The 17,917-nt window shown below is 39.8% G+C and overlaps 1 protein-coding gene across 1 annotated transcript in view; it reads right to left on the reverse strand.

Moving 5' to 3' along the window:
- SLC9C1 (solute carrier family 9 member C1) overlaps positions 1-17,917 on the reverse strand; it is a 138,858-nt gene that overhangs the window by 91,183 nt on the left and 29,758 nt on the right. Inside the window, exons 2-5 of the mRNA XM_060098810.1 lie at positions 16,605-17,163; positions 10,125-10,229; positions 8,869-8,969; positions 6,010-6,138 (exon numbers count right to left, since the gene is read on the reverse strand). Coding sequence (XP_059954793.1) covers positions 6,010-6,138; positions 8,869-8,969; positions 10,125-10,229; positions 16,605-17,163 — 894 coding nt within the window. The remainder of the gene's footprint in view (positions 1-6,009; positions 6,139-8,868; positions 8,970-10,124; positions 10,230-16,604; positions 17,164-17,917) is intronic.

Here is a 17,917-nt window from a genome sequence, read left to right on the forward strand (position 1 = left end):
CAGAAGACTGGCAGAAAAGATCTTCTACAACTAACTATATAAAGAACAAACCATGACAACCCAAGTGCCCATCAACACATAAATGGTTAAAGAAGATGTGGTATATGTATTCCATAGACTATTACTCAGCCATAAAAAGAATGGAAGGCACCTATGCTCACCACTATACAACCAATGCAAAAAAGAATGAAATTCTGCCATTTGCAGTAATGTGGATGGACTTAGAATATATTATGCTTAGTGAAATAAGCCAGACAAAGACCAATACTATATGATATCATTTATATGTGGAATCTAAAAAATTAATACAAATGAATGTATATGCAAAACAGAAACAGACACATAGACACAGAAAACAGATTAGTGGTTACCAAAGGGAGAAGGGACAAATTAAGTGTATGGGATTAACAGACACAAACTAGCATGTATAAAATAGATAAGTAACAAGGATATATTACATAGTACAGGGAATTATAGCCATTATCTTATAATAACTTATAATGGAGTATGTTCTCCAAAAATACTGAATCACACTACATTGTAAACCTGAAACTAATATAATATTTTAAATCAACTATACTTCAAAAAAAAAACACAAAAAAACAAACCATGAGATGTGTAGAAGGGCCAGAGACACAGTATAGTCAAGATCCATACCCACAGTGAGTGAGCCACAACTAGGAGGATAATTACAATTGCAGAGGCTCTCCCTAAGGAGCAAGGGGTCCAGGTCCTGCATCAGGCTCCCCAGCCTGGGGGTACTGAACCATGAAGATGATTCCTCTAGAACATTTGGCTTTGAAGCCTAGCAGGGCTTGCTTTTGGGAGAGCCAGATGGCTGTGGGAAATAGATACTCCCCTCTTACAGGGCACACACAAAATCTCAGATGCTCTGGGACCCAGGGCAGAAGCAGTGATTTGAAAGGAGTCTAGGTCAGACCCACCTGCTGATCTCGGAGTGCCTCTCAGAGAGGAAGGATGCAACTGGAGCTCACCTTGGAGACATAGACACTGGTGGCAGCCATTTGGAGGACCTTGTTCTACCACATGAGCACTGGTGCTAGCAAGTGCCATTTTGGAATCCTCCCTCTAGCTTATTAGTGCCAGGACCTGGCCCTGCCCACCAGCCCATTGGCAAAAGTACTGGGACGCCTCAGGCCAAGCAGCTACCTGGGTGAGAATATAGCCCCACCCACCAGCAGGCCAATTGCCTTAACATTCTCTGAGTATACAACTATCCTGGGACACAGCCCTGTCCACCAAAAGGCCTAGGATCCAACCCCACACACCAATGCACTGGCACTAGTTCTGGGATCCCCTGCATATCCACAGCCATCTGTAGGGACCTGGTTCTGCCCACCATCAAGCTGGCACTAGCCCCTGGACAAGCCTCACCCACCAATGGGCTGGCACTAGCCCCAGGACCACCCAGTCCCTAGCTCTGTCCACTAACAGGCCAACACACCAATTCCAGGACCCTCAGGGCCCTGCAGCCAGATAACCTAGGCCATAGCTCCACTCACCAGTGGGCTGGCACTAGCCCCAGGACTCATCCTCGTCCACCAGTGGGTGGACATGAGCCCAGGGACCACCAGAGCACCAAAGCCATCCAGATGAGCAGGACAGCACTTGCTCCAGGACCCCCGGACCATGGCCCTGTCCATCAGCAGGCCAACACCAACCCTGGGACCCAACCACCAAGCCCGTCAGCAAGCTGACACCAGCTCTGAGACATCTTTGACCCCTCAGCTCCCCACCTCCGGGTTCAGCCCTACTCACCAACAGGCCAACATGAACTTTGGGGTACTCCAGACCCTGTAATCAGCTGTGTCAGGAACTGGGCCCACCCACCAGCAGCAGACACTAGACCCAGGATACTAGGTCCCACAACCACCCACTCCAGAACCCAGCTCTGCCCACCAGTGGGCCAGCCTTAGCCCCAGGACCACCCAGGGCTCTGCAGGCCGCTGCCTTGTGGCCTGGCCCTGCCCACCAGCAGCTGGCAGCATCCACTCAAGTCAGGAACTGGCAACCAACTGGACTGGGGGTCAGCCACATCTACCAGAATGCACATAGTGGTCATCCTCCTTCAACAGAAGGACCCACAAAGCCCACATAGGAAGCACTCCTAGAGGATACAGCTCTGGTGATGAGAGGAGAGTATGTTGCTGGGTCACAGAGGACTTCTAAAAAAGACCACTTCTCCAAGGTTGGAAAATATAACTAACTTACCAGATACATATAAATAAAACAGCAAATTAGGTAGAATGAAGCAGCAGAGGAATATGTTCCAAATGAAGGAAGAAGATAAAACCCCAGAAGAACTAAGTGAAGTGGAGATAAGCAATCTACCTGATAAAGAGTTCAAGGTAATGATCATAAAGTTAAAGCAAGAATATTAAAAGCAGCAAGGGAGGGGCTTCCCTGGTGGTGCAGTGGTTGAGAGTCCACCTGCCGATGCAGGGGACATGGGTTCATGCCCCGGTCTGGGAAGATCCCGCATGCCTTGGAGCGGCTGGGACCGTGAGCCATGGCCGCTGAGCCTGCGTGTCCGGAGTCTGTGCCCTGCAACGGAAGAGGCCACAACAGTGAGAGGCCCGCGTACCGCAAAAAAAAAAAAAAAAAAAAAAAAAAAAAAAAAAAAAAAAGCAGCAAGGGAAAAACAAGTTACGTACAAGGGAATTCCCAAAATATGGTCAGCAGGCTTTTTAGCAGAAACTCTGCAGGCCAGAAAGGAGTGGCATGATATATTTAAAGTGATAAGAGGGAAAAACCTAGAAACAAGACTACTCTACCCAGCAAGGCTTTAATTAAGATTTGATGGAGAGATAAAAAGTTTTATAGAAAAGCAAAAGCTAAAAGAGTCCAGCACCACCAAACCAGCTTTACAAGAAATGTTAAATGTACTTCTAAGTGAAAAGGAAAAGGCTACAACTAGAAATATGAAAATTATGAAAGGAAAAATCTCATTGGTAAAGGCAAATATACAGTAAAGGTAGTAGATCAACCACTTAAAAGCTAGTAGGAAGGTAAAAAGACCAAAGTAGTAAAATCATCTATATCAACAATAAGTAGTAAAGGGATACATAAAGCAAAAATATGTAAAATATAATGTCAAAAACAGTAAATGTGAGGGGGGGAATAAAAATGCAGGGTTGTTAAAATGCATGTGAGCTTAAGAGATCAGCAACATGCATCAAAGGAAAAGAATGGAAAGCCCAGAAATGAACCCACACTTATATAGGCAATTAATCTATGACAAAGGAGGGAGAAATATACGATTTGGGAAAGGCAGCCTCTTCAATAAATGGTGTTGAGAAAACTGGATAGCTACATGCAAAATAATTAAACTGTACTACTCTCTCACATCCTGCACAAAAATAAATTCAAAATGGATTAAAGACTTAAATGTAAGACCTGAAAAACTTCTAGAAGAAAACATAGGTAGTAAGATCTTTGTTATCAGTCTTAGTAACATTTTTTTTGGCTATGTCTCTTCAGGCAAAAGAAATAAAAGCAAAGATAAATAAATGGGACTACATGAAACTAGAAAGCTTTTGCATAGTGAAGGAAACTCTCAACAAAACAAAAAGATCACCTACTGAATGGGAGAAGATATTTGCAAACAATATATCGAATAAGGTGTTAAGACCCAAAATGTACAAAGAGCTCATATTACTTAACATCAAAAACAAACAAACAACCCCATTAAGCAATGGGCAGAGGATCTGAATAGACATTTTTCCAAAGAAAACAGAAAAATGGCCAATAGGCATATGAAAATGTGCTCAACATCACTAATCATCAGGGAAATGCAAATCCCTGATTTCGACAATGAGATATCGCCTCACATCTGTCAGAATGTCTATTATCAAAAAGACAACAAATAAGTTTTAGAGAGGATGTAGAGAAAAGGGAAACCTCACGCACCATTCATGGGAATGTAAATTGGTGCAGCCACTATGAAAAATGGTATGGAGATTCCTCAAAAAATTAAAAATAGAACTACCATATCATCTGGCAATTCCACTTTTGGGTATTTATACAAAACAAATGAAAATGCTCATTCAAAAAGATATGTGCACTCTATGTTCATTGCAGCATTATTTACAATAGCCAAGGTATGGAAGCAACCTAAATGTTCATTGATAGATGGATAAAGAAGATGCGGTTTATATATGTGTGTGTATATATATATACAAACAACACACAGACACACAATGGAATATTACTCAACCACAAAAGAATGAAATCTTGCCATTTGTGGCAACATAGATGGACCTAGAAGGTATTATGCTAACTGAACAAATGTAACAAAACAGAAACAGATTTATAGATATAGAGCACAAACAGGTAGCCACCTGGAGAGGGGTTGGGAGAAGGAAAGAAATAGGTGAGGGAGATTAAGACCTACAAACTTCCAGTTGCAAAATAAATGATTCACAGGTATGAAATGTACAGTGTGGGTAATATAGGCAATAACTATTTAATATCTTTGTATGGTGACATATTGTAACTAGACATCGTGATGAGCATTTTGAAAAGTATATAAATATCAAATCACTGTGTTGTATAACAAGAACTAACACAGTGGTGTAGGTCAATTATACTTCAAAAACAAACAAACAAGCAATCAAACTCATAGAAAAGGAGATCAGATTTGTAGTTAACAGAGGCAGGGTGGGAGGGGGTGTGAGAGGGAGAATTGGATGAAGACAGTCCAGAGGTACAAACTTTCAATTATAAAATAAATAAGTAGTAGGGATGTGATGTACAACAATATGATGAATATAGTGAACACTGTTGTATGTTACACACAAAAGTTGTTAAGAGAGTAAATCCTAAGGGTTCTCATTACAGAGAAAAATATTTTTTTCTATTTCTTTAATTTTGTATCTGTATGAGATGATGGATGTTCACTAAATTTATTATGATAATCATTTCATGATGTATACAAGTCATGCTGTAACCCTTAAACTTGTATGGTGCTCTATCTTGATTATATCTCAATAAAACTGGAAGAAGAAAAATGATTTTGTAAAAATTGAATGTCCATATGAAAAAAAAATGAAACAGAACACCCAACTCACATCATATAAAAAAATTAACTCAAATTGGATCTTAGACCTAAATGTGAAATCTAAAACTATTAAAATTCTAGAAGAAAACATAACAAAAGATCTTAGTGACCTTAGATTATACAAATAATTTTTAATAGGACATAAAAACACAAATTCTAAAAGAAAAATTGATGAATTGAACTTCATCAAAAGTAAAAACTTTTGGAAAAAAGAAAACTACAATGGTATCAAAGTGGAGACTTATTTTTGATTGTGAATCTAAGTCATACATGTAAGACAATGAAACTGTTATGTAAATCTTGAAGAACCTGCTAAAAACAATATGTAATGGATTTTTTAATCAATTTAATTGAATATAATTTATCTTGCTTAGGAATGACTTTTGAAAATATGCCTGTAATAGTCACTATGCAAATTTTTTCACCTGGCATCTATTTGAGACTTTAATAACAAGGTTATAGAAATGATTTCCTACTTTTCCCTTTGAATTAATATTCAAAAGAAATATAATATATAGAAATGACAAGTAATGAGAAAGTTAGTCTTTGCACTTGTACCCCATGACCTTGCAAATGACTATCTGTACCAAAAATTACATAATATTTGGACAGAATTTCTAAGGTAAATCAAATGAAATTGAATCATTAAAAAAGAGAAAGTTGGATCAGTACTTACCTCTCTGAGGCGTTGATGAGGGATTGACTTCAAAGAAGTCTGAGGGAATTTTCTAGGATAATGGAAATTTCTATATCTTGATAGGTTGATATTTGTCAAAACTCATCAAACTGTACTCTCAAAATGTATGCATACTACTGCATATAAATTATATGTAAATATAGTTGATTTTTAAAAATGTAAAAAAATCTGAACATAGATAACATGTAGTAGTTCATGAGTGAATAATATTATTGAAAATAACACTTCTTACCTGCCAAAATAACTTGTGGAGCAGGTAAACATCCATGTCAAATGCAACATTAAAGATAATTATTGGTGTAAATATATCAAAAACTAAATGTGGATCCATCCACTGTATGGCATCTGTATATTTTTGGACCTAATAATATAAAAATGTTATTTTCTCATTTATCTGTTGGTCTATTAGCATGGAATACATGCCAGGCACTCCTATGCCTAGCACAAGATAAAAAGATAAATCACAACATAGTAAGTGCTAAAGTCTTAACTCTTGGATTTTCATAATTTTGCATCAGATCATTACCAACTACAGCAAAAGGTTAATGAACATCTCTATGCTTATTTATTTATTTATTTATTTATTTATTTATTTATTTATTTTAAGAATAGATATAGGAAACAGTTTGACAAAAGTACTAAAGGGTATGTAGGAGATTTTCAGGCATACAAGAGAAAAAGATTTCAGGTAGATGGATCATCATGCACAAAATCCACAAAGGACTAAACAGTCATATCAATTTCCAGAAACTACATAATTAGCCATGGATTATACAGAAGATGTGTATGGAAGAATAGCAGGGATAGAGACTGGGAAGGTAATGCCAATTATGAAATAACCAATTAATGGTGTTTATCAAAGAATATTTAGTTTATAGTTTTAAATCCTATATGGGCATCTGTAACCAAGCAGGACCCTATGGGGCCTTCTCCAGAGAGATGTCTCCCTTATATCCTCTGCTTTAGGTCCTCTCTGAAGTACCTAGATAATAGCATCTCATGCACATTTCCTGAGTTGTTTTACAGATGCAAACGCCCCCACCAAATGAAAGAAATTAACACATCCCTTCAGGAGTCTGGCTGGAACCAGGAAATATTTGCAACAATTTTTGATCTTTTCACTTTACCTCACCATCAACCAATCAGAGAATTGTGCATGAGATCATCACATACCCTGGGACTCCCTTCATTTGCCTTGCTTTTAAAAATGCTTTGCTGAAACCCATTGGGGAGTTCAGGCTTTTTGAGCACTAGCTGTCCCATACTCCTTGTACGGCACTTTACAATAAACGCTGCACTTTCCTTCACCACAACCTACTGTCAGTAGATTGGCTTTACTGCCTGTGGGCAAGCAGACCCAGTTTGGTTCGTTAACACATCCATTCAACATTCACTCATTAAGGAAACACTGTGAACCTACTGTGTTAGGCACTCTCCTTGCATTTGGGAGATGATTCTTCATGGGTCCCTTGTGTTTCTCTGTATGCTACGGATGGAGGCACTGACTGCTTTTCTTCCAGGAATATTTTCTTTCAAGAATATTTGTATGGCTAACAGCTTTGGAAGATAAAGCAAGTGTCTCCCTCCAGAGAAAAAGGCAGGTTTACTATACTGTCCAGTGCTATAAAGATATTATCTCTCTCTGGAGCAAGAGGGCAGATGAGCTCACTGCCCATCATAAAATATTCAAGTTCTCTAAGTTCAGATTTCTTCTCCTATCATGCAACCCATTGTGTATTCAGGTTTCATCTCGCCCTCTTTACTTTCTCCCTGTGGGGCTCATGGAACAGGGGCAAGAAAATGTTGATACTCTGGCTTCTGCCATTGCTATGAGTAATAAAGTCCTTGTTTCTAGCCCAGGAGTCCCGTGTCTTTTGCCAGGACCGTGAAACTGTGGCAAGCAAAATTATTAGATTGAAAGTTGAGTAAAATCTTAAACCGTTCTCAACATATGGTCTCTTCCTTTAAAGAGTTGTTGACAAATAGTAAAGTTTATAGAAGTACTTAAAATTGCATTTATGTCAAAAATCAGATGATTATTAAACCTGTTCATGACAAATGAAGGAGTAATCTGCTTCTGGTTCTGGCATGGATACATAGTTTCCATTATGGTTTTTAACATCACTGGTTAAATTTGTTTGGGAAAGTCAATCATTTTCACACACGTTCGTATTTATATACTGATTAACTAGGGCAGGTGTTGGCAAACTATGGGCGCTAGGAACAAATCTGGCTCAATGCCTGTTTTTGTAAATAAAGTATTATTGGAATACAACCATACCAATTTACTTATGTATTGTCTATGGCTGGCTGCTTTTAAACTACAATGGCAGAGTTGAGTAGTTGTGACAGAGATCATATGGCCTTCATAGTCTAAAATATGCACTATATATGGCCTTTTACAGAAGACACTTTGCCGCCAACCCCTGGGCTAGAGGACTATTTAATGTGTCAATAATGCATTCTATATTCCTTGTAGTAAGCATATTGTCTCTCCTTTACCTGACTCCAGCTGTTCCCAACTATTTAGTAATACTGTATATGCCAAACTATATAGTTTGTCTTGTTCCTCACTTCCAACTCCATGTAAGAGGTTCAGTGTATGTTTCTTGACATATTCTAAGGCAGGTTCACTTAGAGAGTAGCCTCTATTCTAATGGGAACACTATGAAACATTCCCGAGGCAATAGATTGGTTCAATGTCAGAATTCTCTTGCTACTAGAGTCCTGTATCAGTAGCTCAAAGTCTCTCTGGGCTTGTATCTTGTTTACCAATTTCTTGTCTAAGGTTTTGAATTATGATTAAATACTCAGCTACTCACATTCTTAACAGCTGTATGTGTACTCATTCTGAATTGCCTACCTAGCTTCAGACCTAGGCTCTGTTTTGACTATGTTACCTGGATTTCAGCTCTTTCATGCCTGGTTCCTTCTTCTACACAGCTGATACGATGTTATGCATATCATAAGCATCTATCAACTGGCAGAGCAGTGAAGAAATATGTTTACAAATTGTCTTAAGCCATCTTTGTATTTATATAAATCTTAGATATAGTCAGATATATAAAATACTCATATTTACTATACACACCTGGTCAGATGTAAAACTTAACATTTCAAAACTGCATCCAAATAAAAATAATATCACAGGGAGAGGAATTGGAAAGTCTTTCAAGTGTAGGTTCAAAAATGCTGCAAAAAAATATGTCTATTGAAAGGCAGTGAAATACCACATTTATAGAACTTTAATTTGACATGAGTTCTTAATACTGAGGACAATGAAATACTGCACCACCCCTTACTTACTATATATATTCCTGTAACTGAAACCCTCCTTCACACTTAAGCATATAGAATCATTATAATTGGTCATCCACTAAATTCATGCTTTACTTCTTTTAAGAAGTCTATCATTTTCTTAGAATCTTTATTAAATATTGCTAGTAATCATTGGTTCTTGTGTTCCTACTAAAATATTTATAGCAGTTTATGTACATACTATAAATCAGATATTCATTTCTTTAGCAATCCTGCAATGAGGGATTAATAAATTACTAATCTTAAATGAAATAGCCTGGCTGATTCCCAAGATAACAATGAGGAATTAGTATAATAATTTAATAATGAGAAAAACTAGCTACCTATTACTAATTACCTACTACCCATTAGAAAGCCTATAATGAATATTTAACTTTGTTCATAATTTTTTTCAAACTGCAATAAGCAATATCAGCATTTCCTTCAGTTTAATGTTTCTAATTCTTTGTAATACAATTTCTAATCAGGTCAAAAGCACATGCAAAAAAATGTGCTTTCTTTTGATTTCTATAGTGTTCTTTTCTTCTCATAAAAGCTGGGCATAATTTACCATTTGAACAAAACCTAAGGGAACACCTACCAAGGGGTTAAAAAGTAACTGAATCATTCAGAAGACCTATCACTTTGAAAATTCTTTTTCCAAGTGAAGAAATCTGTGGGACAGCTAATTTTAAAATATGAATGAAACTCTAGTTTATGATGACGCAGGTAACAATAAAATCCCTAACCTTTGATTTTCTGCTTATCTGGTTCAATTCTCCACATCACTTAAATCTAACCACGACCTAGCAAGTAAGAAGGTATGAATACTCTGAACTCAGTAGAGGTGAAGAACGTGGATCAGATCTACATGGTCTCTCCTCAGGGGCAGATTATTATTATTTCATTTGATTGAAAATCTTGGTATAGAGGTAGGAATTTAGGAAAAAAAATCTAATTTCCTCTTATTGCTACTTTTCTTAATTCTCTATGGTGACATTTACAAAATACATCCACAAAACACACTTAAATAAAAAGAATTACACCTACCTCCAATTGTACAGATCAAAGACAATATTAGAATGATTTCAGGGAGTTCCTGAGAAGTTTTCATGAATGTATTCCTAAAAAAATCCAGCCATATGTTGGTAAATCCTTTGTTAAGAAGAGTGAAATTAGAAACAGTGCCATTCATCCTGTGGTTTCTCATAGGCCATCTGAATCCAACTCTTAGGACTCTGCAAAATTCACCTAGGACCAAAAGAACATAAGATTTTCCTTCTTGTTGGCCTTCTACAGCTTTTCTTAAAAAATAAATAAAAAGCCTATATTTCTCTTTAGTTATTTCTAGTGATTTCTTAGGGTGTGCCAAAATTAGGGATGCCTCCCTCTTCTATTATGTTTTCAATGTAAATGATAGAAGAATTACAATCCCAAGTGATAGAGATGAGCCAGTGTCATCCTGTGTTCTTATGATACCAAGCACTACTCAGCTATTTTCGCCCTGTATCTATCCAGCTGAAAAGAGGATTTTTCATCTAACCAGTCACCAGGACCACAAGCTGGTGCAGGTTACTTAGTTCTGAGGATGGACAACTGAGGGGTTTGCTCTCAGCTTATCTGAGCCTCTGGAAGCATGTTTTGGCAGCTATTCCAAAGTAAGAAGTGGTGGTGGTGAGAATATTCTGATCTCTTTTGTTGTTCTACCCAGACAGAAATGAATAGACCATGATGATGTTTTTTTTTTTTTTTTTTTTTTTGCGGTATGCGGGCCTCTCACTGTTGTGGCCTCCCCCGTTGCGGAGCACAGGCTCCGGACGCGCAGGCTCCGGACGCGCAGGCTCAGCGGCCATGGCTCACGGGCCCAGCCGCTCCGCGGCATATGGGATCCTCCCAGACCGGGGCACGAACCCGTATCCCCTGCATCGGCAGGCGGACTCTCAACCACTTGCGCCACCAGGGAGGCCCCATGATGATGTTTAATAACAACCTTCTTTTATCTCCTTTGAGACATTGCTGGGCCATGTTTTCTCTAACTTTTAAATATTTTTATAGCAACCAAGGACCTAAGAAAAATATTGAAAACAAAATGATTTAAAACAAGGGAGTTGTTACATGTTTCTATTGTTACTTCTTGGAAAAGGAACAAGGGCCATGGTGTGTCTTGGTTTGAAGAAATAGGTAATAGCTGCAGTCTGCCAATCCCACTTGCTTCCCATGGTGAGGAAAGTTTTGCATCGGGGTCTTAAACTTCATGCAGGGAACTCTTCCAATTCTCTCATAATATTGGCTTAACCTTTTCTAGTGTCTATTAGCATCTCATCTGGCTGCCTCGCTAAGCAATCAACTCGTTATTACTAAACTTCCTCTCACAATCCAGCAATGTCTTTTTCAGTTTCATATTTCACATACATATGTTTTATAATATGCTCTTTACTGACTATAAAAACAACCTTTTGAAAGAAAATTAAATGAATACATGCATATTGTGAATATTTTTGAAATAAATATGTAAAGAAGCATTTCAAAAACAAAAAAAAATATGCACAGTCATGTCATCTAGTGACTTTTATATATTTTATTTACATAGTTCTGTTCATCTTTATATAATTATACTTTCTACTTCTTTCCACATGGTATTGTATCACCAGCATCAAAGGGCCTTGTGAACACTGTTTACAAACGTTGTACCATATTAGCACCAATGTAAAAGTGCCGACTCTCTGGTCAGATAGCGACTCTCTGCACGCAAAGATCTGATGGGCTGCTGCTTGCAGGGTAAAAGACTCTGGGCAACTTGCTGTTGGCCTCAGTTTTCTAATCTGTATAGTTTCCCAGTCTATGTAATTCCTCTCCCTGTATTTATAATTTTATTTGAAATCACCTGGGGAGCTATAACGATACTATTGCCTGAGTCTTATCCTCAGCGATTCCTATTTAAATCAGTCTAGGTGGCAGCTTGGTCTCCCCAGGCAATTTTAATGTGTAGCCAATGTTAGTAACCACTGTGATTCACCCAATTCAAAGGAAACATTGCTCAGTTTTCAGTTTCAAAGCCAGCTTATTTTCAATATTCTTGAGTCAGATATTTTGAGAAAGGGTATCAATGCCCTTCTGGTGAAGACCCCAGAAACACATCTGTAGTTGACAAGTTTGGTTTATTATGTGTCTCAGTGAGGGAGGCCATTCACCCTGGGGAACTGTTGGGACGTTCAGTAAAAGGATGTTAGAAATGACTAATTGTGGATCTGGGTAATTTTAGAGAGGGTCTAAGTGAAAGTTTACTATAACTTGGGTGCTGTCAGAAAGCAAGGACAATTCTGTGATTGGGTGTCTCAATAAATCTTATGTATAGAGAAAGCAGATTAGAATGGGGATAAAGCTGTGATGAGTACAGAAGCAGCAGCCACTCATTTTAGATGAGGGAGGGGATGTTTGGTACTGTATGGGTTGCATGGTGACTTCTTTTTGTCCAACTTTATTTACAGTCTCCTAGTGAACTCATCTGATTTTGATGTTCTGTGAGATTATGTCCAATAGGAGAACAACATGGACTAGCTGTGAGCATCAGACCAGCTTGTAGTAACACTAGGTGACATCTAGCTCTGGGTGTCAGACCAGTTCCCTGATGTTTGGGGCTGCTTATTTTTGGTTTGTTTCATTTTTCCTCAAAGGATTTCTTTTTTTTTTTTTTACATCTTTATTGGAGTATAATTGCTTTACAATGGTGTGTTAGTTTCTGCTTTATAACAAAGTGAATCAGTTATACACATACATATGTTCCCATATCTCTTCCCTCTTGCACTCAAAGGATTTCTAAATTCCTTAACCTCACTTTAACATGTTAAGAACTGAAAGTAGACCAAGAGATCTTGATAGTAATTTAAGTGACAGAGGAGAGCAAGCTCAGTTATCCCTCTAAGACAGAGATGTTCAACTTTGACTGCATATTGGAATCAGAGAGTTTTAAAAATACAGATACCTGGGTGGCACCACAGAGGTTAATTTAATTGGTCTAAGGTGCAGCCTGAGTATTAGGAACCTAAAAACTTCCCAGTGATTCTAATAATCAGCCATTATTTAGAAGCACTGCTCTAGGAGAAATCTGTGCCATTAGGGAAGAACATTGTGATAGATTGATGGTATTTGCTCTCAGCAACAAGAGAGCAAATATAGGAAAATATTGTCAATTTCACCTATTAATTTTCTCACTGTTACTCCTGGACTAAATATTCTGGAGCAAATGGGTTTGACCAAAAAAGGAAAAATATTTTCTGCATCATAGTTATACATTCCTATGGGTTCTCAGAATTTAATACAGTTAAGAACACTATTGTTTTCCAAACTAAAAGCAGGGATACATGTTCCCATAAGCATTCTCTCATTTCTAAAATTGTTTATTTGAAACCTGAATAGCCATAACTCAAAAAGACACATGTACCCCAATGTTCATTGCGGCACTATTTTCAATAACCAGGTCATGGAAGCAACCTAAATGCCCATCGACAGATGAATTGATAAAGAAGATGTGGTACATACATACAATGGAATATTACTCAGCCATAAAAAGGAAAAAAATGGGGTCATTTGTAGAGATGTGGATGGACCTAGAGGCTGTCATACAGAGTGAAGTAAGTCAGAAAGAGAAAAAACAAATATCATATATTATTAACGCATATATGTGGAATCTAAGAAAATGGTACAGATGAACCTGTTTGCAAGGCAGAAATAGAGACACAGGCGTAGAGAGCAAACGTATGGACACCAAGAGGGGAAAGGGAGTGGGATGAACTGGGAGATTGGGATTGACATATATACACTAATATGTAAAAAATAGATTACTAATGAGAACCTACTGTATAGCACAGGGAACTCCACTTCGCTGTACAGTAGAATCTAACACAGCATTGTAAAACAACTATACCCCAATAAAAAAATAAAGAAAGAAAACCTTAATAAGTGTTTATACATTCAATTCTAATAAATCCCTTTCATAAAAGAATAAAATTACTCCAAATCTTAATTATTCTTGAACTTTAGGGACATATATGATCAAGTTCAACAGAATTTCCCTGTTTGGCTGTAAATACTCAATTTGGCTTCTTCAACCTCTACTCCAAATTCTCCTAACAAACCTTTCCCCTGACCAAAATGATCTCATGTTAAGTTAGCATGTAAATGCTAATATTATTCTAGTTTGATACTTTAAAGGATATGGGTAAAGAAGTAGCAGTTTAGATTAAACAGATTTTCAATGTAATTAAAACTCTTCTTCAGCTTAAATTGACTTTTGACAATTTTGAATAAGTTTATGAGTTAATGTCTCATTAAGTAAAAAATATTGATTTGTCTTGAAATTGCCACATAGGTTTCCTATATTAACTTATCAATAAATTAAATAATGCCTCAAATCTCTTTCTGTGTGGAGTTAATAACTGTCCTCTCAAAAATGGCATATGGATTTGTCCTCAACATCACTCAGCCTTGAGAAATTCTCTCTCATGGAGTGGAAATCGTACTGATTCACTCTGTACTTGAAAATGGGAAATCTTTCTTCCTTTCTTTTTTTTTTTTTTTTTTTTTTTTTTTTTTTTTTGCGGTGCGCGGGCCTCTCACTGTTGTGGCCTCTCCCGTTGCGGAGCACAGGCTCCGGACACACAGGCTCAGTGGCCATGGCTCACGAGCCCAGCCGCTCCGCGGCATGTGGGATCTTCCCGGACCAGGGCACAAACCCGTGTCCCCTGAATCGGCAGACGGACTCTCAACCACTGCGCCACCAGGGAAGCCCTTTCTTCCTCTTAATCACCACATTTTGCAGGAATTTGGTGACAAAATTATCCTGAAAAGAGAGCTGTGGGATCCCAGTAATCTTCATTCGCTGTAAAGCTCTCATTGATTTATGACAGATACAGAACTGGGGTTGGATTGTCTCTTCAGAAGACTCTCCACACAGTACAGCGGGGCCTTACTCACAGACTCTGAAGGTGAGCAGTCTGTCGCCCTCCTAAGGCTTCTTCACTCAGAACGAGCCCTTCCTCCCTCTCGGCTCTGCTGCATACACCTGAGGAGATTCACCACGGCATCAGTGTGCTTTCCTCTTGGTGCCTCATAAGGCAAAGGGAGCAATCACCAGGCAGGTGAGCAGCAGTCTGGAAAGTTGATATGGGAAGTGTAATGGAGGAGGGGCAGGGGCTAAGGGACAGAAGTTCACACTGAAAGGCTGGTTGATCTTCGGAAAAGTGTTTGATTGGCTGCCATAGGAAAGTTGGAAACTACAAGAGGGAGTGGCTGGCTGAATCTGTAGCTGGAATACTGTGGGAGCGTTTGTTCTTCTTTGCGGAAGAAATTACCCAAGGGGAAGGGCAACTTCCTGAAGGGGAAGCCAAGGGAGGACTCACCATCTCGAGCCTCAGGAGGAGTATCGTGTGGTATGCAGGTAATAAGTGGAGGCTACTTAATCCGTTCACCCTAGAACAGCCGCAACTAACTGCTACCTCACTGACAGTTTCTTTCTGTAAGCCCCGCCCCTGGTCTGAACCCATTGGCTTCAGCTTCACAACCCCTGACTTGATTGGCTGACGAAATACAGTCCTAGAAGGTGCTACACAGCATCATTGCCCCTGCACATCTACGGCAACCCTTGAAGCCTTAAGGACGTTTATTTAAAAAATAAAATAAAATAAACAAGGGTGAAAAGGAACCTCCAGAAATTGTATGCTCTATTAATTTAAAACTTAGGAACAGTGGATTTCTGGCAAAGAGCCAATAGACACTGTTTTCCCAGAATTCTGGTGGGAGTGAGACTCCTAGATAAGATAGAGTGATAGAGATTTTGAAATATGAGGGTGCAGGTTGCTGGGTTAGGAAACACAAAAGAGAGAGAGGGAGACAATGGCTATTCTAACCATGTAGGAGAATGCAATCAAGACAGGCAAGATAGATTTTATCTTCTGAGTCCTTTATCTAGGGAAATTTTTTGGAATAATGATAGACTCATTTCTTTTTTTTAAACATAATATGAAAAGGATATTTTCAGTGAAATTACTTAGTGATACTACCATAGAGCCAATTTTCATATTCCCATGCTCATCATAAAATATTTGGGAAGGAATTTTGTAATGATTTTGAAATCTAGATTCTTATTTGGCTCTATGCTCTAGAGGTGCTCCCTATTTTGCCTATATGGGTCCTTCTGGACTCTGGTTTTGTTGGTTGACATGCCTTGCCTTGCAAGGAGGCTCCCAGCCACTGGAAGACAGGCTCAGGTCACAAGGCTGCTGGCCACATGGCCTCAGGAAGTCCTGGTGTAGTTCTGGTCTACTGGTGGGCAGAGATGTATGCTGCAGTGGGTGAATGTGGGGCTGGCAGCCTCAGATCTAGTGTTGGCTTGCTGGTGGGTAAGACTGGTTTTTGACATGGCTGGCTGTTGGGTTTGGGCTGTCCCAAAGCTGGTGTTGGCCCACTGGTGAGTGGGGTAGATCCCATGGTGGCTGGCTGAGGTGTCCAAGTTGTCTCAGATCTGGTATTTACCTTCTGTTGGGTGGGGCTGGTGCCTAGAGGATCCCAGGGCTAGAGCTGCCACACTTGTGGGTGGAGTCAGGTTCCCAAGTCTTGAGCTACAGGACCCTGGAGGTCTCAGAGCTTGTGTAGGTCTGCTGGTAAGGGGGGCTGGGTTTTGACATGGTTGGCTGCAAGGTCTGGCACGTTCTGAGCTGGTGTTGCCCTGCTGGTGGGTGATTCCACATCCCAGGGTAGCTGACTGAAGGTCTGCCGTGGCCCTGGGGCTGGTGCCTACCCACTGGTGGGTGAGGCTGGCCCTAGGGCTACTGCCAGCTAACTGGTGGATGGAACTGGATCCCAGGGTCTCTGGCTGCAGGACCCTGTGGGTCCCAGGGATAGTGCCAGAGGACACCTGGGTCCAGGGTCCTCTGGTGGACAGGGTCAGGTCCTGAGGCAGGTGTGGGCTCTGGGGTATTAGGGCAGCAAGCCTACTGGTGGGTACAGCTGTGTCTCCACTCAGCCCATTGCTTGTCTGAAGGTGTCCCAGACCACAGGCTGATGGATGGGGCTGAGTCCTGGCACTTATAAGCTAGAGGCAGGACTCCAAAATGGGTCTTGCCAGCACCTAGGCCACATGGCAGAATGAGCTCCCCAAATGGCTGCCACCAGTGTCTATGTCCCTGGGGCAAGGCCTTGCTGCCTTCTGCCTCTCCAGGAAGCTTTCCAAGATCAGCATGTTGCTCTGATCCAGGCTTCTCTCAAATGACTGCTTCTTCCCTGGTTCCCGAAGCATGTGAGATTCTGTGTGTGTCCTTTGGGAGTGGAGTCTTTATCTCCTATAGCCCTCTGGCTCTCCTGAAAGCAAGCCCTGCCTTCCTTCAAAGCCAAGTGTCCTGGAGGAATCATCTTCCTGGTGCAGTATCCCCAGGTTGGGGAGCCCAATTTGGGTCTTGAACCCCTTGCTTCTTTGGGAGAACCTCTGCAATTGTAATTATCCTCCCATTTGTGGGTTACCCACCCAGGGGTGTGGGTCTTGACTGTACCACATTTCCACCTCTCCTATCCGTCTCATTGTGGCTCCTTGTTTATATCTTTAGTGGTGCAAGATATTTTCTGCTAGTCTTCCAGTTTCTTCTCATCAATAATTTATGTGTGAATAGTTGTAATTTTGGTGTACCCATGGGAGAAGGTGAGCTCAGTGACTTCATAGTCCTCCATCTTGACCACTCCTCTTAGCACTTTTTCATTTTAATTGGGGTATCGTTGTTTTACAATGTTGTGTTAGTTTCTACTGTACAACAATGTGAAGTAGAGTTCCCTGTGCTCTAACAGCAGGTTCTCAG

The sequence above is a fragment of the Mesoplodon densirostris genome, chromosome 5 (assembly GCF_025265405.1).
Source record: "Mesoplodon densirostris isolate mMesDen1 chromosome 5, mMesDen1 primary haplotype, whole genome shotgun sequence".
Taxonomy (NCBI): domain Eukaryota; kingdom Metazoa; phylum Chordata; class Mammalia; order Artiodactyla; family Ziphiidae; genus Mesoplodon; species Mesoplodon densirostris.